The sequence below is a fragment of the Pinus tabuliformis genome, chromosome 4_2, assembly GCF_031772625.1.
Source record: "Pinus tabuliformis cultivar Carrire ecotype Pingquan chromosome 4_2, CPIR1, whole genome shotgun sequence".
NCBI classification, from domain to species: Eukaryota; Viridiplantae; Streptophyta; class Pinopsida; order Pinales; family Pinaceae; genus Pinus; species Pinus tabuliformis.
The window spans coordinates 552,963,666-552,991,076 of record NC_142304.1 but is presented as its reverse complement, the minus strand read 5'-3'; the positions used below and the strand labels follow the sequence as shown (position 1 = coordinate 552,991,076).

Here is a 27,411-nt window from a genome sequence, read left to right as displayed (position 1 = left end):
TCGGTCAAAGAAGAATTTTACACTAAAAACATTCTTGGGATCCTTGCTCAAGTCATCATCAAGGAAAGAGACCACAAAGACCCTACCTCTACTCAAGTTGAAGAGATCTACGAATCAAAGTAACTTGAAGTCTACACATCCAAGAGAAGCAAGATCAAGGACGTTGCCATCATCATCAAAGGATCCAAAGTGATCTCCCTCTCTTTGGAGTCAAGGATCACTCTTGAAGAAAAGAATCTTCATCAAGAAGAAGTTTTCAATTACCTATATCATCATCAAATTCAAGAAGGAAGTAGGTTGAAGGAGCATCCTCACAAGTAAGTATATTTATGTCTACATTTGAATCTGTCAAAATGTCTTTTTGCAAGGAAAGCAACAAATTGGTTGGGGCTTCAAATTTTCTTGCATGGAAGAAAAGGACAAATTTGAACCTCATAGAAAATGAGGTCATGGAACATGTTAAGGGCTTAGTCACTAAACCTCGAAAGGAATATGCTCAAGCACTTGCAAGGTATATGAAAGGGGAAGTAAGAGCTCAAAGGATTCTCATAGAATCCATCAAGGATCCCCTCATTCCCTATGTATCTAAACTAGAAACTTCAAAAGAAATTTATGACAAACTTGTAGAGTTGTTTTCCGTAAGCACTGCAGGGGAAGTCATCTCGTTAAGACAAAAACCTTACAAGCTGAGGATATCAAAAGAAGAAGGAATAGCCTCTTACTTTATGAGGATATCTGATATAAGGGACCAAATACAAGATTTGTGTGAAATAATGTCTGACAAGGAGATGACTACCATAGTACTAAATGCACTTCCAGAGGAATGGGTTAACTTTACATCAAGCATTTATGGGAAGAAGGAAGCTACTCCATTCAAGGATCTATGGTCACTATGCAAAATTGAAGAAACGAGATTGAAGGCAAAATATGATGTAGGATCAAATGAGAAAACTCAAGGATATTCTGCTATGGCAAAGAGAAAAGGGAAGTTCAGAACATTTGGTCTTTAGAAAAGAAAGAAGAATATGGCAAAGATTCAATGCTATGGATGTCAAGAATATGGGCACTACAAGAGATATTGTTCTAAACTCAAGAAGGACAACAATAAAAGAGAAAGAGAAGAAGCCCATATCACTGAAGAAGTGGAGGAAGATGAAAAGAAAAAATCCAAGAAAGAGGAAGTAAAATATCTCTACTATGATTGAGATAGTCTTCCTCACCTAGTTCTTTTCAAGTTTTTATGTTGTAAAGTATCATGGTAGGAATCATTAGAAGCATGAAAGGATGCATCATAGGAGATGGCATCATAGAAGCATATGATTGAAAGCAAGAGTTCGTGACATCATCGTAAAGAAGCATGAAAGATAGCTGAAATAGAAATCTATGGCTATCACCTATAGGAGGATGTAGCTCTTGGTAACCTCATTAGAAGCATAAGTAGCACTTATGGAAAGAAGAAAGTCATATAGTATAAAAAGCTCATCATACGCCATTCAAGAGGAGCATTTGCTGAATGAGGATAATCAAGATCCTCTGTTGAAATCTTCACTGGAAGGTTCATCTATTGAGAGGAGCAAGTATTTCGAAAATTCCACCTTGGGATTCATGGAATAAAGGTATGATGTCATAAGATATGAAGCAGGTCAAGATGATTGGAGCTCTTTCAATCAAGGAAGTTGTTGAAGGAAGTCTAGATGACCTAAAAGAAAGAAATGAGGTATATATGCATATATTTAATTAAGTCATGTCATATGCTTGCAAGTATCATGAATGGATGCTCTACCTCGAGAGCATCATCAAAAGAAAAAGATCTCCACCTTTGGAAGGATGCAGGAAGGCATGATTCACACATTGACAAGATGAAATCAACATAATATGTCCTCATATGAAATATGAGGTGGTTGACAAAATTGGAGGAACTATGATTGGAAGTTCTTGAAAAGAAATGTGTGAAGAAAGAAAGGAAGAGATCATGAAAAATGAAACTATGGAGAAGACAATCAACATCCAAGGACTAAAAGATCTAACTATGATATCTCCATGAGAAAGATATGAAGATCCTGATGAAATCTGAAAAAGAAAGAGACCCTTGACATTGTATATATTTTTGGAGATGTGTAAATGAAAAAAAGGATGTTGATGCAAGCAAGGAGATGTCATGATGAAAGACCATCACAAAAGTAATTTTGATTTAATGTTCATTTCTATTTTTGAACAATATCCGGATGTGCTTATGAAGGGCTGCCAAGGGAAGAGTTGTGGATGTCTTCTACAATTTATGCTCATGTGGCAGGATGAAAGGTCCTTAAGGAAACATGACATGAAGAAGGCAGCAAGGCATAAAGGAAGGCTAGATATGGACTAATGGATCACTTTCCGATGAAAAGAAGGATGAGAAGACTGGCATGATTCATGAAAGTGATGGATGGTTTGTGCCCTATAAAGAAGTCCCAAAAGATGTAGGGTTCATATTAAAGAAGAAGTTCATGACATCGAAAAAGGAAGTCCTACAAGCATTTGGTTATCCCATGATCTCCACCTAAAGAGTTGCTGGAAGCGAGTCCCTGGTCAAGAGGGAGCTTGGTCAAGTCCCTGATTAAGAGGGAGCTTGGATACATTCCTTTTATAGGAATGGGTACATTCCTCAATGGAATGGGTATATCCTCCCTAGTTGAGAGGGAGAGATAGACACATCATTCTTGTCTTCACTTGGGAAGATAGAATGGAGGATTGGGTAAGCATTTGGCATCCGATACTCTTTGAGGATGTGGTAGGGCATCCAAGATAACAATAGTCATAGAGGAACGATATTCTCTGAGGACTGAGAATCCAAGATAAGAATAGTCCTGGTAGAACATGCTCTGAGATAACCCAGGTAGGGTATGTTCCGAGAGAGACAATGATGAGGGTGTCTATAAATCATTGGTCTCGCCAACATTGTGCTTTGATCTTGTGGAGAGATAGAGCTGTTAGTCAAGGCCTTGCTATGTGACAATGCTAGATGATATGATGCTATACAGATGGGTTACCAATCCGACTCTTCTTATGAGAATTCTTCAAATTGAGAATGTCCAAGTACCTTGTATGGATTATGAATGCCTCCCTAGTTAAGAGGGAGTGTTTAAATATGTAACTAGGTTCGGTCTTCATAATGACATGTGTATTATCATAATTTTATGTAATTGATGTAAAGAAGAAAAATAAAATTATTTTATAATGCTTGAGTCATGGGTTTCATGCTCAAGGAATTTTATAGACGAAGATCCCATTGTGAACTATTAGGTTTTGTCATCAAGTCTAGTGAGTCAATAATGAAGGCCCATTTGGGCATGTTACAAAGTGTATAAAGAGAATTTATTTGAGTCATTAACTCTCCAAGACCTTGTCACAAGTACTCCTTCAAGTTGGCCCTCAAAAGGAGATGGAGATCATGTCGGCCTACTCACTTGCACAAGTCGGCCTATTTCATGGACATATCACTATATATAATGAGGAATCAGTCTCACTTGAGACACCACTTGATCAAGCATCTATTATACAACAAGAAGTGCGAGAAAAGGAGTAATAGGAGCCTCCCACCCAGCGAAGAAATAAGAAGAAGAAACCAAAGTATTTTTGGAACTTTTTTTGGGTTATTCTCCTCGCACTTGTGACAGAGATTAGGGTTTTTGCAGTATAGTTACACCAACCATTGAAGAAGCCTAGAAGAAGGTCACTAAACCAACTTTCTTGCTAGCTGGGGTCACAAGGAGAAGCCCTCAAGTCAAGCGAAGAAGGAAAATACCATCAAGCTCCATCAATCAACCCACACATGTGAAATTGCTGAAGTTTCAGGCAAGCCGAGAATTGCAAGACTGTGGAAGAGGGCCGAATTTTAGAGTAGCCAAAATTAGCAGTGCTAGAAGTCAGTTTGACCAGTGTTGACTTGGGTAAGAAGGAGAAGCAATGAAAAAGGGTCTTGTGACTTGGTCTTGGAGAAGTTGATAGGTCAAGGGTCTTGGTCTTGGAATTCGTCACTTGAAGTTTCTATTAGAAGAAGAATTCGTTTGGGTTTTCCTCTCAAGTTGGAAAGGTTTTGGCCCTGGTTGATCACCTACATTTTGTGTCCCTTGTCTCATGCTTATTTATGATTTGGTAGCTGTTTTATGATAGAAAACATTAACATAATCAAGAGAAAGAAATAAGCTAATAAAAGACCAAGTAAAAGTTGCATCACAAGCAGTTATCATTCAAGAGAAATCACCTCATTCCTATGCCCTAGATTTCTCAACAATGATGAGGATTAGTTTTTAGTCTTTATACTATTATTGTACTTGCAACCTCATAGTCTTTATTGCACTTACAACCTGATATATATAATAAAGGCTGATTTTGGATATTCCGATATTTCTATTTTCATTATGTGATCATTGACATTGGACAATTTAATCATATTGTAATAAATTATAATGGATCATGTATGCTTTATGATTGGACATAACATTTCTTAAATGTCCTAATATATATATATATATATATATATATATTGCGTTTCCCTGTTTCCAAAATTTGGGGGGGTCACGTTTCGTACCCTTACCCATTTCGGAAACTCGTCCTTGTTTGCTTGTATCGTGCAACTAAGCATTTTGTTATAGAGAATATATGCCCTTACTATAACCCAAAACAAATAACCCTTTAAGACTAACTATATTAAACAAGGAATCTTGAATCTTGAATCTTGATAGAAAACACTTGACCAATACACAAAACTTGACCAGGGCCAGATACAAGCACAAACAAGTCTTGAGTAGATGTCCTATTGATGGTCTGGAAGTAGTAGATTTCGTTCCCCAAACCTGTCAGTAAACTCAGAACAATCGAAGATGATAATGTTGCAACTCTATCTCTTACATGTGCACAAATATTCTGCCTCTATATCATCTCGTTGGAAGTTGCCTTGGATCCGCATTTGACAAATTTCTATTCTAGAATATCAGTGTTGTAGGAACCATCCCCCCCCAATAGATCGGTAACCAAAACCACAAACTGTGCAGATCCATGAGCGAACTGCAGATGGAACCCTGCACCCAAATTTCAAAATCATGCTTTGCTTGGAAAATTGCAGTTCTAGACTTGTGGAAACCATGATGGTTCCGTTTTGCGGTTTTGTAGGCTGAATCGCAGTTTTGACACTATTCTGCCACACTTCCCATGTGGTTCCGGAAAGCACTTGCTTGGTTCCGTGGGGCACTCTTTTTTTTTTCAGAATTTGGAACCACTATGTGAGGAACCATGCTTCCCAAACACTCCCAAGGTGCTCCCTTGATGCTCCCTAGATGCGTCTTGGATGTTCCCTAATGGAATGTTAAATTCTTAAAGTAAAAGTGACATTCTCCTATCCTTTCATGAAAGGAGAATGTCACTTTTACTTAAATTTTTAACATTACCATGAAATGACTGAGGATGTTTGAGAGTGGTTCCAACCTCATCGGATTTCATTGGAGAAAATAGAATTTCATATCCTATTCAAAATTCAGCAGACTTCACAGTTTTCAAGATTTCAAGATAAATGGGATTGTGACATTTCATTAGATTATATCAGGTATGAGGGTATGTGATTGGCGTTTAATCAAGAGCATCAAGCCTATATGCACCTCAGTGTTGGTGGTGTTGATTGTTGAACTCCTTTGTCACGGTCTTAACAAAAATGTACCCTTCACTCAAGTCAAAATCATTGATTAGACATGTTAAGTTTTTTCTACCATATTTTAAGGTTTGGATTAGGCAATTTGATCAAAATTGGGCAATGTTGACTAATATCCCAAGAGAATCGAGGTAGAGACAAAGGTTAGACAAGAGGAGAAAAATCTAGATTCGAGGTGGTTGATGTTCGAATAATTAATCATTAATGCATTATGGATGCTATTTCTATCTTGATTTGTGTAAAAATGCGTGCTTTGATATATTCTACGCTTCCAAGGATTTTTGGAAAATAATGCTTCCAACGCTTCGCTTCCCAAAAATGCACCCGCTTCATCCCCGATTCGTGTAACATTGTTCTAGATCATCTCTTTTCTATTTTCTACTTCTAACGGAGATGCTTCAGCTAAGTCACCAAGCATTTTGTTCTATCAGACATGAATATATTTTCTTCTTTCTTTTAACACATATAGAGTTGTTGAAGTTCCACCCTTAAGGGGCAGCAGTCATGGCTAGGATACCAAATATTATTGATACAAAAAGCCATATCTTGTTTGGTCTGACCATTGGAGAGATGGGTGGAAAGGGGTATCATCAGTAGCAAACTGCTAAAACAGCCTTTTTTGTGATACCTATTCTTTGCATGTTGGCTATTATGAAGGTTTCCCCGGCCTGAGTTTGTCCATTCCTTACCAAGTATTAATAGGTAGTAGTTTTATTCCCTTATGTGCTGTGCCTTGTGCAGGGATTTGCAAAACAACAGTCTTCAGGGGACAGTGCCAGAGAGCCTGGGAAGATTGCCAAGTCTTGACTTATTGTGAGTTAATCTGCCATACAGTCACAAATGATAGGATTTTGTTGAGAATGAAAAGAAAGTTATAATAGAGTGACATTAATGGGTTAATGCAATTATTAACAGAAATTTGGAAAACAATCAACTTTATGGGAACCTGCCCATCTCCTTGAACAAGACTACACTGGATTTAAGGTACGGGTTGGTAAATTTTCCAATTTGATGCATCTTTGAATACAAACTTAATATGCTATTCTTTTTTGACTTAGTTTAGAATATTATTGTGATGTAATTTAACTTTGCTTTTGTTTCCGGTGCAGAACATCGGGCAATCTATGTCTGACATTCCCTGGTACAAGATGTTCTCCTGCCCCTCCTCCACTTCAGACCCCGGAAGTGACAGAACCGAACATATCCAAAAGAAAAAGCCACATCAAGGCTATTATTGGAGGTCTTGTAGGTGGAATAGCATTTATTGTAATCGTGTGTTCAGCTCTACTAATATGGTACAAAAGAAAACACAAACTGGAGGATGGAAGGTCCATGTCACGTATGGTTCCACCAACATCTGAGTCTATGCTATACCCATTTTCCTAATTCTTGCTTCACATGCACTATTTTTAAAATCCAATTATTTTACCCTACTCAAATATGATATATCATTTGATTTGCAGAAACAGACATGAGAAATTGGAATGCAGCAAGACGGTTTACCTTCAAGGAAATTAAACTGGCGACAAATAGTTTTAGGGAGACAATAGGCCGTGGAAGCTTTGGATCTGTTTATCTTGGAAAGCTTCCAGAGGGAAACCGTGTTGCTGTGAAAGTACGCTTTGATCCATCACAACTAGCAGCTGACTCTTTTATTAATGAGGTATGTGAACAATCTTATTTGAATAGAAGTCACAGCAACTGAACCGTGTCCCCAACATACATGATAATATGATAATCAAAATGTCTCCGATCACTTGTCAATGATTGCAATATCCAAATTTTTCCTTTCCTCAGAATGATTCCATATATTCAGTGAGTTTTTTATACCAGAAAATGCATCAGATATTTCATCACTGATACGAAAAGTACATCACAAATGATACATCAAGCATAAGAACAACCACGCAGGTACTCCTCCCTACGTAAGGAGGAGGATAAGCATCTCTGCTTTGGCACTCACCTTAGAAGAATTTACATCTTTCCTAAAATTATCCATCCTGGCTGAGAGTTGAATAGCCAACTTCGATCTACAATTTGTTAGCTTTGCCAAATGGGCCAGATTAATTTTGTTGACACAATCTTCGATCACACCCTACACATGCCTTCATGTGTGTGGAATCATCCATTTTATTCTTAGAAGGGACCCCTTTCCATGGAAGAGGAGCAACAAAAAGATTATTTTACTAAACAATAATCCATGCCCAAAAGACCTTGGCAACCATTTCACATAACATGCTTAATCGATATCGATTCTGCCTTATTGCAAAGCATGCAACATCTATTTGTTGAGCCAGTACAATGTAGTCAATCCTTAACCACTTGACTTTTATGAAGAAGTAGCCACCCAAGTAATTGAGACTTAAAAGAAGAGTAGAACTTCAAACCTTTTGACACTGCCTAATCCATCTTGTCTTGTGAGCTTGAAAGGTCCACTTCCGATGAAGATCATCAATAGGCTAATGTGGTTGAATCCTAGAATAAATCTCCTCGGTTTGTTATACTTAAATGACTTCCCATAAGACCATTTCCCTTTCCAGATAGGTTTTTGAACCTTCAAGTTTAGTTGAACAAACTGTCCTTAGGAATCAATTGACAAAGTGTGGGGAATGCAGGTCTGTCCACAGCCCAAAACTCTGATATTGATTGATGGTTCTCCAAGATAACTGGTTACTCGTTCTCATTCAGTGAACTTTTCCACTTTCTACTGTAGTTTATTTGGATTCTGGCGAAGGTAGGTTGTCAATGTTTTCAATTATATATGTATATAAATTTCATATTTTCTCCCAAAAGATTGAAAAACTAATTTTTCGTCGTCAGAGTTAGACAAGTCACAAGTATCAGATATACGTTTCAAACGCTTAACTGTAAAACATTTCTAACCAAAGTCAAAAATGTAGTTAGGAAAAGATTTGCCAGCACTAATTTAAAAAATGTGGCAATGTGAACAGTATATGATTGACTGTTCAGCTGGTAGTTTCTGTTACTTTTAGGAAATATAACTTCAGACAAACATCATAAATGCAGTGAACCTTATATATTTTCTGTTTTCTTTATTGGAATACACCTTATGATAAATTCTAGGAAAGCGATTACAATGTGAACCTCGCATTAAGTCCGATGAGTTTTTAAGTTGTCAATTCACACTAAGTGCATATATATCTGACTTCTAGACATTAAGGCTTGTTGAGGCGTCCTACCTTTATCATTCCATCTATAAGAGAAAAGGAAATTGTTGAAATGGTAACATTTGAGTTATAAGTAACCAAGTGTTGCTTTCAGTTAGATTTACCATGCAGTCAAAGCATGGAAGGAATAAAAATGATTACATCCACACAATTGCCTAAGAACATGTTCAAGATAGATATATTCTAGTAATTGGAGATCTCTTTACCAACACAATTTCTGTTGTGGAATCCAGTACACAAAATATTTCTATTGTTGGGGGATTTAATTTTAAGGCTGTCGGGATAGGATAAGTTTGTTCAATTTGTTATTTTGTGGTTGGTTGGTCATCAGAGTTCTTTGTCAGATCTGAGTTGGTAGGAGGATCTGTTTTAAATCTTTGTTGGTAGGACTGTCAAATCCTGGTTATCAGGAAAACCAGTAGATAATGCATAAATAAAGTGAAACTGTAAGCCTTTAAACCTCGAAGAGAGCATGCTTTTTTATTATTTTATTACATCCAGTCTTGAGAGACTGATTAGTCCACATGCAACATTGGTACCACTCAGGGAGAGTTTCAGGCCTGAGATTAGTGCCCACTTGGTCTTAGGAAAGCCACTTCTGCAATTTACTGCTGGATAGGGTTATTACAATCTACAAAGTTCTGATTTTTGTTACTCTCAGGCGCACTGTTGAGTTTCAGATTGATTGCTCTGTCATGCTTGTTGTTTATTTTGTTTTTTGTTATAAGAAAAGGAAAAATATTTTATAGTATTTGTGGTGTGGTACAGGTCTAGTTGGCTTTCTTACAGCGGTATTTAAGTGGTTTCCTGCTGGTCTGTGCTTTCAAAAAATTAGAAATGGTATATAATCATACTGTACTACTTGATGGATGAAAAAAATGTTGCACTCAATGCTGTAGAAAATGTTTTGAAGATGTTGGCAGGATCCTAGCTGAAATTGGAACCTCAAATTCAGAACCTTGTAACTCAATGCATGATATGATGGCAGGCCTTGAGGGCTTGACTAAAGCACTGGTTGGCAATCACTAAGACAATGTTAGAGGAGTGCAGAACAGAAAGTATTCCAGGACTAGAGGAAAGTATTCTGCTGGAGAATCGTTTTGAATTCCTAACAAAAGTGCCAACTTGAGGAAAGCCCTTTTATTTTAATTTAGATGTCAAATCAGAGCCAACAAATGAAGTGTTCAAGGATCTAATGATGGATTCCTTGATAGCCTACAAGCTTAAATAATAAAACTAGGGGAAGTTTCCTTCAAGGATTTCTATGATCTTCAAGATTTCTAAAGCCACGGAAGCTAAGGGACCTGTACCACAAGGTCCTTAACATGCCTTACCTCAACAGACTTTAGGATTCCAACCTTTGATGGTGAAGAAAAAGGCCATGCATGGGCCTGGATTTGCTAGTTAGAGACATGATTTTCAATTAATCCAATCAACGAAGAAGACATGGTCAATTTTGCAGCACTACGCTTGGAGGGATTCACCTTTGATTGGTGGAATCAGTGGGTAGTGGGTACAATCCATACTGGAGGATGCAACAAAATCAATTGTTGAGGATCATTCCTAGAATTAAAATTTTAAGACATCTAGGTGATGTAAACAGATATGTCATGGAATTCCAAAGTTATTAATGCTAAACAATGGATTGATAGAGGCCCATAAAGTTGCACCTTTTATGCCCAGATTAAAGGACAGTATAAATGTTATATTAAGGCCCTTGATACAACAATACAACAAACCTTGGTTAATTAGAGGGTGTCATGAAGCAATTCCTCTTCTCCCAGTCCTCAAAATCCTTCCAATATTCTCAACAACATATTTAAATATGAAATGCTGAAAGTGAAAGCAGATAGCCCTAGCTTTGTTGAGAAATCTAGGGGCAGATAGATTAGTTGATTTCTCTTCTTTTGATAACTGCTTGTGATGTATTTTTACTAAACTTGATTAGCTTCTTCTTTCACTTGATTATAATTAGTGTTCTTATCATCAAACAGCTACCAAGCAATAAAGAACAATGAGACAAGAGGACACAAGATATAGGTGATCACCCTCATCCATTTACCTTAGGGACTACCCCCCTTGACTTGCCTAGGAGAGAGTAACGGAGTGAGTAAGGATTAGAGTGACAGCCCTTACTCTGAGCATTGTCGCGCTGTCTAGACATTTTGTGTGACAACAGACTCAATTGACTTGTAGACTCAATGACAAACCCTAGAAGCACTCAATGGGTGATTGACCTATAAAAATAAATTTTCCTTGAGCATGAAACCCATGCTTCAAGAATGACAATAATAAATTTATTGTTTCTCTTTACATCAAATACATAAAATCATGATTACATGTGTCATTATGAAGACCAAACCTAGTTACACTTGTCAACACTCCCTCTTAACTAGGGAGGTATTCATAATCCATACGAGGCACTTGGACATTTTCAAATTGAAGAATTCTCATAGGAAGAGTCAGATTGGTAAGCCATCTCAGAAGCTATCTTATCAACTTATACCAGAGCATCTCATCATATCGACCAACATTGTCACATAGCAAGGCCTTGACTAACAACTCTATCTCTCCACAAGATCAGAACACAATGCTGGCGAGACCTGACTGATAGACACCATCATCCTTGTCTCTCAAGGCACATACCCCACCCAGGTGTTCGAAGGGTATGCCTTTTAGGACAATTCTTGTCTTAGAATGACACATCCTCAAGAAATTTCCCCTTCGACTACTCTTGCCTATTGGATGCCCTACCACATCCTCAAAGAGTATTGGAATCAATCTTAGATGCTTACCCAATCCTCCATTCTTTCTTCATAACATGAATACAAGAATGATGTGTCTATCTCTCCCTCTCAACTAGGGAGGATATACTCATTCCTATAAAAGGAATACACTCAAGCTCCCTCTTAACCAGGGACTTGTTTTCAGGCTCCCTCTTAACTAGGGACTTATTACTAACAACTCTTTGCTCTATGGTGGAGATCATGGTACTATCAGCTGCATGTAGGGCTCCTCCTTTTGATGTCATGAACTTTATCTTCTTCATTATGGAGCCTTCATATTCTATATTTTTCTTCGTAGGGCATCGACCATCCATCACTTTCCTTCAACGAACTATAGGGTTGAGTCAATAGTCATGTCATCCTTCTCATCGGGAAGTGATCTTCTTGTCCATATCTAGCTTTTCCTTTGTACAACTACCTTTTCCAAGTCATGCCTCTTTCAGGATCTTCTTATCCAATCTCATGAGTGTCAGTTGTAGGTGACATCTATAACTCTCCCTTGGTAGCCCTGTTTCAACCTAACCAGATGTTTTACTTTTTCAAAAATCAAAATGATCAAATCAAAGTTACCTTTTTATGGTGGCCTTTCATCATGACATCTGCTTTTCGCAACATCAACATCCTGCACATGTATTAATTCATCTCTAAGACATATATTACCAAGGTTTTTCCTTTTCACCATACCTATCAAGGTCATCATACCTTCTTCTTCCATGGAGATGTCATAGCTAATTCTTCTAATTATCAGATGTTGATCACATATCTCATCTTACAAGATTGTAGTTGCATCCTTCACAAACTCTTCTTCCTTTCTTCACATATTGCTTTCCCAAGAACTTCTATACATGTTTCCTTCATCTTGTCAACCACCTCATATTCCATATGAGGTCATATTATGTTGATTTCATCTTATCAATATGTGAGCCAGTTCAAGGTATATGCCTTCATGCATATTTCTAAAGGAAGACATCCTTCTTCTTCATTCATGCTCATGGGATAGAGAATTCAACGATGCTATCTGTAACTGCATGATGACATGACTTAATCTATCAAATATATACATACCTCTTTTCTCCTTTTGGTCATCTAGAATTCCTTTGGCAACTTCCTTTCCTTGCTTGAAAGTACTTCAACTATCTTGACTTGTTGCACTCCTTTGTCACCATACCATCATCCTTTTAAACAATTGATCCCACACAAGGTGGAATTATCAACGAGATATTTGCTTCTTCCAATTAGAGGTGAACCTTCTAATGAAGATTCCAATGGAGGATCTTGATTATCCTCATCCTGCAAATGATCCTTCCTAATGACCTATGATGACCTTTCTATCTTTTATTATGCTAGATTACTTTCTTTCAACCATATGTACTATTATTTTGGTTTACCTTTTCATGCTTTCAATGAGGTTACCATGAGATACTTCCTTTTTATCATGATGACTGCTACAACCATGTAGACTTCTACTTCGACTATACTTTCTAGTTTCTATAATGACATCACGAGCTCTTATTTGCTTCCAATTGATGCCATCTTCTAATATGATGCATCTTGTCATGCTTACAATGCTTCTCATCCTGACAATAATCTTTAGCCATGGTAGAGGTATTTTCACCTTCTACTTCTCCTTGCTATGTACTTGAGAGACCTTAATAGTGAAGATCTATCCCTTCCTTCTTCTGATAAGGTTCTTCTACTTCTTCGGTGATATGGACTTCATTCCTTTTTTCTTTTCTTTTCTTCTTTTCCTTCTTGAGTTTAGGATAATCTCCATTGAAAAGCCCATATTCCTGACATCCATAGCATTGGATCTTTGACATATATATCTTCTTCATTTTCCGAGGACCAAATTTTCCAAACTTTCCTTTTCTCTTAGCCATGGCAACAAACGCTTGAACTTGTCCATTTGATCCTACATCACTTTTTTCCTTCAACTTGATTTCTTTAATCTTGCATAATGACCAAAGTTCACTAAATGGGGTGGCTTCCTTCTTTCCATAGATGCTTCATAAAAAGTTGCCCCATTCATCAGGTAGTGCGTTGAGTGCCATGGTGGTCATTTCTTTGTCAGACATTATTTCCCCTAACTCTTGTAGTTGGTATCTTATTTGTGATACCCTCATTGGTATCTTATTTGTGATACCCTCATAAGGTATGAGGCTATCCCTTCTTCCTTTGATACCTCCATCTTGTATAACTTGGTTCTTAAAGATATACTTCTGCAGTGCTTACGAAGAACAATTTTACCAACTTATCATAGATTTCTTTTGAATTCTCCAACTTTGCTACATAAGGGATGAGGGGATCCTTGATTGATTCTATAAGGATTCTTTGAGCCCTTATTTCCCCTTTAATATACTTTGATAATGCTTGAGCTTGCTCTTGAGATGGTTTGGAGACTTCACCCTTGACATAACCAATAACTTCATTCTCTAGAGGATCAAGTCTGTCCTCTTTTTCTATGCAAGCAAGTTTGATGACCCAACCAATTGTGTTCTCCTTGCAAAATGAAGTCATTTTGACAGAAGATTCAAACATAGATATAAAGATACTTACTTGTCAAGTGAAGATGCTCTTTTGATGATGATATTTTCAACTTGATGCCTTTCTTGATGATTGATGATGTTTGCTTCCTTGAAGATGACAACATTTCTTCTTCTAGAGATGTCTTTCTTCAAATATGCTTGAAAAGTGATCCTTTCGTCAAAGAGAGGGAGATCAACTTGATTTTCTTTGATGATGATAGCAATGTTTCTTTCTGCTTCCCTTGAATGTATAGACTTCAAGATTCTTCAATATATAGTCCTTCTTTGAGTGGAGGTAGGGTCCTTGAGGTCTTCGTTTCCTTGTGATGATGATTGTAAAATGTGTGAGCTTCCCAAGAATAATTCAAGTGTAAAACCCTTCTTTGAATGAGCCAGGGTTTTGAGGTCTTCTTTGATATTCCTTAGTTCCTTCCTTCAAGATGATGAGTGGTTTAGTGCTTCTTGATGATTACTTTGTGCTTGACCGTAATGTATCCTTCTTCAGTAATGATCGTCAAGTTGCCTTTTCTTTTTGTCTTAGTCACCTTAGCTCTGATACCATGTCGAGAAATTTAGGGGCAGCTAGATTAGGTGATTTATCTTCTTTTGATAACTGCTTGTGATGTATTTTTACTAGACTTGATTAGCTTCTTCTTTCACTTGATTAAAATTAGTGTTCTTATCATCAATAAAGAACAATAAAGAACAATGATATAAGAAGACACAAGATATAGGCAATCAACCAAGGCCAAAACCTCTTCTCTTGAGAGGAAAACCCACAAGAACTCTTCTCTTCTTATAGAACTTCAAATGATGAATTACAATACCTATGACCCTTGATCAAGGCCCCTCCAAGAACAAGTCAAACCTCTCATGGATGAGCTCCTCTTCCATAAATTCAAACTAGCCTTCCAACAGTTGCTTGCTTCCTCTTCGACCTTAATTTGAGACTTGTATCTTTCACTGTGATTCTTAACCCTCCTGCAACAACCCTAACTCACATGTGTCAGGAATATGGTGAAGATGGTCTTTATTCTCCTTTTCTTTGGCAACAGTTCCTTCTCCAACAATTTAGCTTGTATATTGATGCTTCTTTAACCCTTCAATTGGCTTATTAACCTGACTCTAATTTGGTCTTGTTGTAGTTGAGAAGATGCCCTAATTAAAGTTCATATGTGTGAGAGATTAGCCCAAATTAGACCTTAAAAATATGACTTCTTCTTCCTTTTGTCTTCTCCTTTCTTCGTTGGATCTTCTTGATTTTTTCGTGTTTCAAATCGAACTAATTGTGTGTTCGTACAAATGAGGTCGAGCACTTTATTTATAGGCTTCCTGTCCCAGTTTGTAGGCCGACTTGTCACTGTCTCTAGGACGACTTGACACTTACAAAGGCCGACTTGCCTTGGAACATTATGACAAGGTCTTGGAGGGTCTTTGACTCTAATAAATTTTTCTTTACAATATACGTCATGCCCAAAAGTGTCTTCCATAGATGACAATGACTCAATTGATTTGTAGACTCAATGACAAGTCCTAGAAGCACTCAATGGGTGCTTGACCTATAAAAAACATTTTTCCTTGACCATGAAACCCACTCCTCAAGAATGGAAATAATAAATTTATCTTTTCTCTTTACATCAAATACATAAAATCATGATTACTGTGTCATTATGAAGACCGAACCTAGTTACCCTTCTCAACAAGCTCCAGTCAGAAATCTTTTAGAAATCCCTAAAACGGTAGAAACAAAAAGTGATTGTTTGTCACCAACAATAAAAACTTGACCATAATCATAAAGATGAGGGGTCAAATGACTATGATTCTCAACCCTCCTTCAACAACCCTAGCTCACATGTGTCAGGAATATGGTGAAGATGGTCTTTATTCTCCTTTTCTTGGGCAATAGTTCCTTCTCCAACAATTCAGCTTGTATATTGATGCTTCTTTAACCCTTCAATTGGCTTAATGCCCTAATTACAGTTCACATATGTGAGAGATTAACCCAAATTAGACCTTAAAAATATGACTTCTTCTTCCTTTTGTCTTCTCCTTTCTTCGTTGGATCTTCTTGATTTTTCTGTGTTTCAGATCGAACTAATTGTGTGTCCTTACAAATGAGGTCGAGCACTTTATTTATAGGCTTCCTGTCCCAGTTTGTAGGCCGACTTGTCACTGTCTATAGGACGACTTGACACTTACAAAGGCCGACTTGCCTTGGAACATTATGACAAGGTCTTGGAGGGTCTTTGGCTCTAATAAATTTTTCTTTACAATATACATCATGCCCAAAAGGGTCTTCCATACATGACAATGACTCAATTGACTTGTAGACTCAATAACAAGCCCTAGAAGCACTCAATGGGTGCTTGACCTATAAAAAACATTTTTCCTTGACCATGAAACCCATGCCTCAAGAATGGAGATAATAAATTTTTTTTTTCTCTTTACATCAAATACATAAAATCATGATTACTTGTGTCATTATGAAGACCGAACCTAGTTACCCTTTTCAACAAGCTCCAGTCATAAATCTTTTAGAAATCCCTAAAACGATAGAAACAAAAAGCAATTGTTTGTCACCAACAATAAAAACTTGACCATAATCATAAAGATGAGGGTCAAATGAATTACATATTTTAGATTTCTAATACCCAACTACTAATTTAATAAAAAATCTGAGATGAGGAAAACGAAAATTGAACTCCAATTTTTTTTACCATATATGTTGAGTATTCTAACAAATAATAGCAGTGGAAAATAAAATCATGAAGACACAATAACACAATAAGTAATACACCAAAATTTACCCACAAAACCCCAACTGGAAAACCTGCCAACTTGTGTATTTTATTATTATTTTGCTAAGCAAAAATCGCAGAAAATTGATTAAAAATACTAGGAAAAATCCCCTTCAATTTGTTGTCCCAAAACACATTTTTTCGCCTCTCTATAACCAATTCGGCCTCTGCATACATGGTCGTACGAACTCGTACAGGCTATTTGTGTAGGCTAACTTGGCCTTGGTAAGTGAGCACATTGTTGAAGCTATTTGGCCCCTTTCTCTTTGCCTTAGCACGTTGAACTGGAATCTCTTCTTGCTGAGCTAATACACACAAGTCACTAGTGTGATGATGATATCCAAGTCTGCGCCCTTCCCTTTTTATAAACTTGAATTGACCCATCAATTGAAGTCAAATTGGCCTATTAACTCAAGTCGAACTAGTCCATTAACTCAAGTTGGAATGCTGAGATCGATTTACTATTTTTGAATATAAGAAAACTAGAAATTTTCCTAGGTCAAAATTAAGTGAAAGTATAACTCCGCCTTAGCTTCACTTGTGGAAATTTTTCACACTTCTAAATTTATTAGAACCCTTCCATTTGTAACTTCAATTATTACTCCCTCTTAGAGAGGAAGGTGTTTTGTACTACACCTAGTTTATCTCTGAAGTAGACGAATCTGCCTCTTGCCAATGCCTTGGTCAAGATATCTATTGTTTTCTCCTTTGTAGGTATGTAATGATGTCTGACTTTACCTGTATGAACACAATCTCTGGTACTTAATCTCGATGTGCTTGGAGCGGTCATGAAAAAATTGATTTTCAGAGAGCTTGACGCAGCTCTGATTATCACAGTTTATGACCGTGGTCTCCAACCTCTGATTGAACAAACCGAAAAGTAGCTTCCTCAGCCAAATACCCTCGCAAGTTTCCAAGATGGAAGCCATATACTCGGCCTACACTGTGCTCAGTGTGACTGATCTCTACTTCTTGATGAACTAGGAAACAAATGTTCACCCAACACTGAAAGCACAACCTGAATCGCTCTTCCTGTCCATTGAACCCCCTGCCCAATTTTCATCTGTGAATCCCTAAAGGTTCACTTCATCAAGTTCTCTGTACAACAACCCATAATTTGTTGTGCCCCTGAGATACCTCAACATGTGCTTGGCAACAACCCAATGCACTATGGTCGGCTCAACCATAAACTGACTCAATTGGTTAATTGCAAAGAAAATGTTTGGTCATGTGTTCACAAGATACATAAACGATCCTATTAGTTTCCTGTAGAGAGTGGGATCCACTCGCTCACCTTTGGCAGCGTCCACCTTCCTCCAGTTTGTGACTAGAGGTGTGGTCATGGGCCTGCAATCCTGCATGTGGAATCTCTTGAGAATCTCCTGTGTGTACCTGCCTTGTCCCAAGAATATCTCCCCATCACCTTGCCAAACCTCCAATCCAAGGAAATAGTGCATAAGCCCTATATCCTTCATCTCAAACTCTTCTGCAAGATCTCTCTTGTAGTCACGGATGAGCTCCTCGTCCCTTGTCAATATCAAATCATCAACATATAACAAAAGAATGAGAGGCTGGCCCTCAACCACAATATAGTACAGGTTAGGGTCAGCTTCACTCTTGGTGAAGGCTAAACTGAGAAGGTAGTTGTCTATCCGGGCATATCGTGCCCTAAGTGCTTACTTGAGCCCACAAAGAAGTTTCTTCAACTTGCACAAATGTGTCATTGTTGAAAGTCTCAAACCCCTCAGGTTGCTCAACATATATCTCTTCCTCAACAACTTCGTTAAGGAAGATAGTATTCACGTCCATTTGGTGGATCTTCCACTCCATCTGTGCTGCAATCACTAGAATAGTCCTAATGGACGAATATTGGGCCACTGGTGTGAACATCTCATCATAGTTTATTCCTTCAACCTAAGAGAACCCTTTGGCCACAAATCTATCTTTACACTTTTCCACACTCCCATCAGTTGCATGCTTCATCTTTTACACCTAACGTGAGACAACCCCTGACTTCCCAACCAGTCTTCGCACAATCTCCCATACGTCATTCTGATTGATAGAGGAATACTCCTCCACCATGGCATCTCGCCATACTTGCTAAGAAGTTTCCTCCTTATAGAAAGAAGGTTTTGAGTCTATCACCTCAGTCATAAGTGCCATGTACCCGATATATCTTTGTGGATATTTACTCTATCTAAATGCAGAACTGGGAGCTCCAACTCTCTCTTAAGCCTCCTTGATCCACTAGTCTTCCCACCTAGCTAGTCCTCTCCCTACACTGGGAGTCATTGGTTGAGTGGGCCCCTCTAGCTCTACTCTCTCCTCTGGTTCCATGCTTTCTCCTCAACTACGTGTTGGTCAAACTTCCCAACAACACGATTGTGATGAAGCTTGAGAAATTGGTTAAGCCTCGTGCTTGGGAGCTTGCTTCTCCTCCTCTTGTGCTTCACCCTGCTTGCGCTCCAAGCAATTCCTAAGAGCCCTTTCTTCCCTGAAATTCACATCACATCTAATCATTGTCTTCCCGAGTGTTGGAATATACACCTTGTATGCCCTTCTTTCTTTTGGGCTCCAACTTATAGTTTTCAGAAGACACATGGAAATAAATGAGGTTGCCAAAGATCCGGAAGTGTGACACTTTAATATTCTTCCCTGTGAAAGTATCCTCTGGTGTGACTCTACCTAACACCCTGTGTGGACTCTTGTTCTACAAAAACACTACAGTGTTGCATGCCTCTACCCAAAGAAACATGGGTAGCCCTTAGTCATGCAACATAGTCCTGACCGTTGCAATAATGCTCTAGTTATTGTGCTTAACCACCTCATTTTGCCGAGGGTTGTGAGGTGGGTTGAGCTCTCTCCTGATGCCCTCCTTGGCACATAAGTCTTTGAAGGCGTTGGAGATGTACTTCCCACCATTGTCTAACCTCAATGCCTTGATCCTCCTACCAGTCTGGTTCTCCACCAAGGGTTTGAACTGCATAAACTTTGAGAATACTTGATATTTATTCTTCATGAAGAAGATCCAAGTCTTTCTCAAGTAGTCATCAATGAAGGTGACATAATATTTGTATCCCATGAGGGATGGAGAGGAAAATGGTTCGCATACATCCGAATGTGCCAGTGCCAAGATTCTCTTGGCCCTTTTGTCTTTGCTCGAAAAGGATGTCTTGGCATACTTTCCAAGTGTGAAACCCTTGCACACGTCATGTTGATCTACACTGTACTGTGGTAACCTTGTAGCAATATCCCTCAAAATATTCAGCGCTTCATGGTGTAAATGACCCATATGCCTATGCAAAAGCTTTCTAAGGTCACATCTATGCACACTGATATCTCTGTTGCTCAAGGTCTCTTCTGTCTCAAACTGTAACCTGGAGAGGTTCTTCACACTAACTCCAATCTACTTCATGGCTCCAAATTTTAAAGGCTTAAGAAAAGCCTTTCTTCTACTGAAGATGACCTCATAACCTTTGTTTTCTAAAGTTGAGATTGAAACAAGGTTTTCCTTCAACCCTGGGACATAGATGACATCTCTAAGGTAGAGAGGATTCGTAGAATCCCTCTCAAACTGACAGTACCCACACCATGTGCTAGGTACCTACCTTCATCTCCCATCTCTATATGAAACTGCATATCCTTCTCTGTTGACTGGCTGAAGTAACTCTTGTTCCCAATCATATGATAAGATGCTCCATTGTCAATATACCACACACTGTTGACGATTGAGCCTTCCATGCAAGCTATGAGAGAAAATTCCTTCTCAAACTGAGAAGTGAACTCCTCCACCTCTGTTGATGTTGCCACATGATCCTTCTTGGATCCATTCTTCCTATTTGGACACTTGATGGAGTAGTTCCCAAACTGATGACAAGAGAAGCACTTTACTTTGTTGAGATTGTTCTTCTTGCCTCTAGAACTTGACTCGACCCCTCTTGGATTTTTCTTTCCCTTGGCCTTGCCCCATTTTCCAGCTAGGGAAGAGTTTTCCTCTTCCTCAGTCTTTGCATGAGACCTAAATTTAGCTTGCTTCCAGATCTCCTCTTGCACACAATGACTCCATAGTCGCTCCCAATCTAGAAGCTTTTCTTTGCCATTCACTGCAACAATGAAGTTTTCGCATGACTTGGGAAAGCCCAATAGTGCAAAACTAACAAGGTCTTTGTTCAAGACTATCTTCCCAACTCTAACTAACTTGTCCCTCACTTGGGTGAATCTGGTAAGGTATGAGATCACAGACTTAGACTTGGCCATCTTGACATTTTTGAGTTTATCTTTGAGTACCAACTTCTTGCCTCACTCGAACCTTGGTACAAGCTTGAGATAGTTGTCCATATGGCCTGAGTTATCTTCTTTCTAGAAAGGTGAGGTATGATATAATCCTTGACTCCAAGGATTATTTTTCTGGCCTTTGCGTCCTTCTTGTTATGCTGGGCCTATTGCTGAGAATCTGCTGGTGCAACTGGTAGACTCTCCACAAATTCCCAAACTCCCTGCTCCTCCAATACTATACCAATCCTCTCCTTCCAAGAACAGAAATTTGAGGCCCCATCAAGGCGGTCCTCAAATCTTAGCCCCAAATATGTCATTCTACATGTTCGAACTGCTTAGAATCCCTTGCATAGAGCCTGCTTGAGAAACCCTTGTGCAAATTATGCCTTAGTCATGTAGCCAAAAACCATTGTGCAACCCTGAATTGAATTGAGTCCCCTTTCCTATGTCTTCACTTGCTCCCAAGGAAAGTGACACGCTTTCTGGTCTGGTATCAGAGACCCGCTCTGATACCATGTTAGATTTCTAATGCCCAATTGCTAATTTAATAAAAAATATGAGATGAGGAAAACGAAAATTGAACTCCAAATTATTTTACTAAATATGCTGAGTATTCTAACAAATAATAGCAGGAGGGGAAGTGGTAAGAGCTTGGGTTCAATACATCAAAGCTCTAAAATTCTCCAATGTTTCTCTCTCAGACTTAGATGATCAACTAATTTGGCCCCCAACCCGAATGGAAGTTATGCTCAAAAATTTGGTTATCTATCTCAATCTCATGGCCCCAAATACCCTCCACAACGAGGGAAAAAATTATGGAAACTTAGTTGTCCCCCTAAGGCTAAGTTACTAATGTGGATCATGTCAAGGAAAAAAGTTCCTACCTGGGATATTCTCCAAATAAGATCCTTTCAGGGTCCTAGTATTACCCCATGTGCTAGAAGGATTTAGAATCTATTTCCCGCCTATTCATTACTTGCTCATTTACTCAGGAGGTATGGGTGGACATCAAAAAGTTTGGAAATTTATCTATTGGTGAGGTAGAGGATATAAATCACAGTTTACAATTCTATATCTCTCACTGGCTACCAAACAATCTCAAGGGGATTCCCCTGTTTGTTTGTTTGGGAATATGGTTGGAGAGAAACACATCAATATTTGAAAATAGGATCCCAAACCCCACCAACATATCCTCCTTGAGCCTCACCATTGCTTCTTCATTTTCTTGATCTTCCACAAATTGTTTTGCATCTTCTTCGACTTCAATGGATACCCAAACAGATATACCATGGGCCTTTTTTGATGGTGCAACACATGGCCCCCCTTCTATGGGAGGGATAGGAGGAATACTTCATATCACAACCTCACATTATCTCTCCTTTTCAATGAGCATTAGATATGCTTCAAACAACTATACTCAACTCTTTGCTCTTTATGTTATTCTTCTTTTGGCACAAACCCATGATGTTTCATCACTTGACATATATGGAGACTCTCAAGTTGTCATCAAGTGGATGAAACGAACGACAACTATCAGAAAATATTCATTACTTCCTCTTTTTCAAAATCTTAACAAAAAATCAACTCCTTTCTCTTATGTAACATTTGATCATATCTACATGAATAGGAACAAGGAGGCATATAGGTTACTGAAAAATGGATTAGATTTGGATGGAGGCTCATGCATGGTCCTTGAAATTAAAGAATGCCAATGGATATAATTTCTTTTTGATCCTTGGGTATGACTGAGTATTAGATAAAACATCTTAAAACACTTTATTATATAATTCTGATGTAATAGCATGTCCCATATATGCTAGATAATGTATCCAGATATAATCATTCCCGATGGTTCATATTAGGTAAGCATGAACTGCCTTTCTTTTGGGGACTATGTTTCTTTTTGTCATAAAATCCAAAATAGAAAATGTTGATACTGCAGACTTTTATAAGATCTTAATCTGAGGAAATTTGTTGATTGTAGACAACTTGACTATAGGGGGGAATTGGGCCATTAGAATAAATTTTGCATATATTCATGTAACCTTTGTTTATCACTCATAAATAGAAGTTACAATTTGTTTTCTTGGAAAAAATAAAAGAAAATTGGATGCCTCATTGAACTAAGGCATAGATGAAAGCAAGAGTTGCAAGAGTTACCAAGGATGTATGCTATTGTCTTGTTAAAGGTTTAGGCATTCTAGGTTTCCATGCATTGGCTAAGTGGCCAAGACACAAAATAAGACCTATATGAGGTAGGCTTGTGAATGTTTCAAGGGTTGGGTGGATAGTTGATTGACCATCTATCATTGTAATTGTAGTTTGTAAATGAGCGATAGGAAAACTGGCCATACCGCCCTATTGTACTTGTAACATATTTATATAATGAAGAGTTAAGGCACCTGTTTTGGTGCCTATCCATACTTGTGTTTTATAGTTGTCTCATGTGTATTGGATGTTACTATTCCTTGTATGCTTTTGTTGGCTAAGTTGTGAAATTGGATAAGTACTACGTGGATGTTTTGATGTTGTGTTTGGATGTATGCCTACATGTTAAACGTTATATGATATAAGTTGAGTAAGACTTGGCATCACATCTAACTATTGTACCTTAAAGCAAAGTGATGGGTAGAATTTAAGTGAAGAACCTACTCTGATTGTAGTGGGCATATGTTGTTCAAGCCATTGCGGCTAAGGAAACACAATTTTGCATAATTGGAGATGATGAAATGAAAATTTTCAAGAAAGAGTCTTAGATTGATGACAAAAGGCCTTTCACCCAATTGAGACGGTCCCTTGGATTATCTAGCTACTATCAAAGATTCATCATGCACTTCTCTCAAATTGTTTTGAAAATGCTTCTTATATTACCTCAAAGAAAAACTAAGTATAATAGAATTCAAGATAGTTACATTATACAATCAACATGAGAACCAAAAAAATATTGGTCCATGGAAGCTATAAAGGCCACCATATGAGCCTATGCCTACATGGGAAGGGATTGAACATTAATCATGCCAATGAACTTGTAGGAGTAGAGCTAACTCTTGCTTAAAAATTTTCAAATCCAAAAGAGAAGGGAGTTTGGGAATTTCATTGAATGTTTCTAAAAAAAGGAAATTCCAATCGGATGAATTGAAAGCCAAAGTAATTTTCAATTATCCCTATCCAATTGTTCCCCAAGAAGGGTCCATTCCAAGAGAGTAGAGCTATAAAAACAGATTGAAACTCATAAAAAACTTTACAGATTTTCATTTCAAAAAACATATTGCATTATCTCCTCCTTACGGGACACTACACACATTGAACTAGCAATGTCAACTTTGTGCAAACTAGTCTTGACAATGAAGCCATGATAAAGTAATAACCAACCCCAACCTTTATATTGAAAGGAGGCACAAGACTTCTAAATGGATTGACATCAAAGTATCCCTGACTCCACTGAATCTGTAAGACCTCACCTTTTATTTAAGCAGAGCTCTATGTCATAGTAGTTGAGCACCAACTCATAGATGTTGTGCATCTCATAGATATAATAGACTCCCATTTTGACATCTCCAATCCCTATAGAGATGACATTGCCCTTGCATCTATATTTTATATAAACAACTCTCTTGAATCATATCACAAAGACTCATGAGAATAACCTTGTACTCACTATAAAGATTTTAAATATGGTTAAGAGTACTCCATGTATGCCATTGTTGAGTTCTTGAATTCTAGAAGCCCTTCTAGAAAAAAGGCCATTTTGAAGCAACACCCTTAGTTGAATTGACAAAAAAGGGAGATTTGTTTGGACATAGGAAGATGAAAGAGCATTAAATAATATCAAACATGTGATGACTTGATCCCTGATCTTCGTTGTTCTAGATTCTAGCCTTCTAGTTTTTATGCATTGTGATGCATTTGGGGAAGGCCATAGGCATTACTCTATCTCAACAAGCAGCAAAAATATTAATGAGAGTAGTGTTAATAGGTCATATGTGATAAACGAATGCTTATTGTGATGCACACAACTGTAAAGTTATGACAATACCTTGTATGTTCTAAATTTGCAAGCATTGATCACTAGTCTGCAATATGTCCCAAAGAAACCATAATGCCTAGAAAGCTAAGTGGATAAGTAAACTCCAAAGTTTTGATTTGAAATGGATTGTGATAAAAGGATACTAAAGTGGAAATCAACACATTCAGTGCAGTCAAAGAGATCTCTGGGGGTAGCTCAATTGGCGATTGTCGTGATAATTAAGTGTTATGTTCCATGAGATTCGACGTTGAAATCTCCTTGATTTACCCATGGGCCGTGTGATGGGGGTGGAATGGTTCACCTAGGGCTTATAGTGGTAGCGGTGAGAATCAACTCCATGTCATGTGAGTATGAGATCGACCTAATTATTGATTCCTCTAGTTATTAAAAAAATAACATAAACATATTATATCAGAGGCTAGGACTTGTTGTTATGGTTACATTAATAATAGTTTGGAATAAGGAAACATTGACTTATTGCATAAAATATGATGCTATAAACATTATTGGGTGTGCATCCAATGAAACTTCTCAAAACATCAAGATATGTTGTAAAAATTGATTTGGTTTATTATAAAGGGAAGATTTTATTGTGCCCTAATTCAACTTTTGAAAGGAAGGTTATGCTTGAAAATTATTGTGTACCCTACTTGGGACACATTTAGTTCTTCAACACTTACAAGAAGATTCGAGATAGATTTGGAAGGAGATGTGCATGATTATGTGAGCTGCGTTGAATTGTGTCAACATAATAACAACGAGAATGTAGGGAGCCATGCTTATTCCAGCCATTGTCTATTTCAACCTAAAATGGGGAATCAATTACCATGAATTTTATTACAAGGTTTCCTAAATCAATTGGTAGGGATTGTGTTTATGTGGTGGTTGATTTCCTAGCAATGTATACACATTTTTTTTTACCACTTATGAGTTTAAGGCTTATGTGTAATGTTGTTAGACTTGTTTAAATATTTTTTCTTAGTTATATGTCTTACAACGTTTGGGAGAAATTATTGAGATCCTAAATTTTATTTAATTTTGTGCAACTAAGGGAGAAGTTTCCCTAGAAAAACATTCTACGAGTTAACCCCTTTCACCCTTGAAGCGAATTATTCCTCAAATGCAAATTATTTTTATAAGTGCAAAAGTTATTTCAAAATTGTTTTATAAAGTTATTTTGACGTGCAAAATAAAATCGCTTAAGTGATCTAATTCAACATGTGCAAAAATGGATCACTCTAGGAGCTTCCAAAAACCTAATTCGAGTTAGGGATTTCATCTCAAAGATTCCTATATATTAAAGAGAAGCCTTCATTTGCAACACATCGAGTTCTCTCTCTCTTTCTTTGGTGATCAAGCCCTCACATCAGTAATTTATGTATCTTATTGTTAGCAGATCTATTGTAGATTTGCAAATCTAATTATCAAGGGAAGATCTCTTATCATTAGTGGCAAATTTGATTATTAGTGGAAAATATCTTATCGTCATTGACAAATCTGATTAGTGGCAGATCTCTTATCATCATTGGCAGATCTCTGATTATCAATGGCATGTCTGATTATTAGTGCCAAATCTGATTATCAGTGGTAGATCTCTTATCATCACTGGTGATCTCTTTCACATTGGTGATAAATCCATTGAATTAGTATTTTATCTCTCTCACTATTAGCAAATTTATTGGAAGCCTCTTATTTTGTTTCATCATTGGCAAAACTAGTGGAGATTTCTCTCTCGCATTTCTAGAAATTTCTTTCTTGCGTTATTGTTTGACAGATTTTGTATTATTAGCTAGATCTCTATCTTGTATTATCATTGGTGGCAAGTCTCCTTCGTATCAGTTTTTGCAGATCTCATATTACAAGTCTTATCTTCTCGCACCTGGAGGATATTGACTTATTATTTGTCGCCAGATCATCTTATTGTGAAGACATATTGTCTTGGATTTCTAGTATGCATCTGGAGACTTGTCTATCTCATTTGTGAAATCTAATCTTCTTCTCACACTTGTAATCTTTGTTGAAGGATTAAAGGATATGTTATTCTACATTTGTGATCAGATCTCACACTTCAGAAGATCTGTTCTAAAGGGGTAATGTTGTTTTCATTGAGAAAAGGGTTTTGTAATCTT

At 37.6% G+C, this 27,411-nt stretch overlaps 1 protein-coding gene across 1 annotated transcript in view; it reads left to right on the top strand.

Annotated features, from left to right (window-relative positions):
• Positions 1-27,411, top strand: part of LOC149170465 (Leucine-rich repeat protein kinase family protein) — a 66,071-nt gene that overhangs the window by 9,426 nt on the left and 29,234 nt on the right. Inside the window, exons 8-11 of the mRNA XM_089429023.1 lie at positions 6,425-6,496; positions 6,599-6,667; positions 6,793-7,022; positions 7,147-7,346. Coding sequence (XP_089285149.1) covers positions 6,425-6,496; positions 6,599-6,667; positions 6,793-7,022; positions 7,147-7,346 — 571 coding nt within the window. The remainder of the gene's footprint in view (positions 1-6,424; positions 6,497-6,598; positions 6,668-6,792; positions 7,023-7,146; positions 7,347-27,411) is intronic.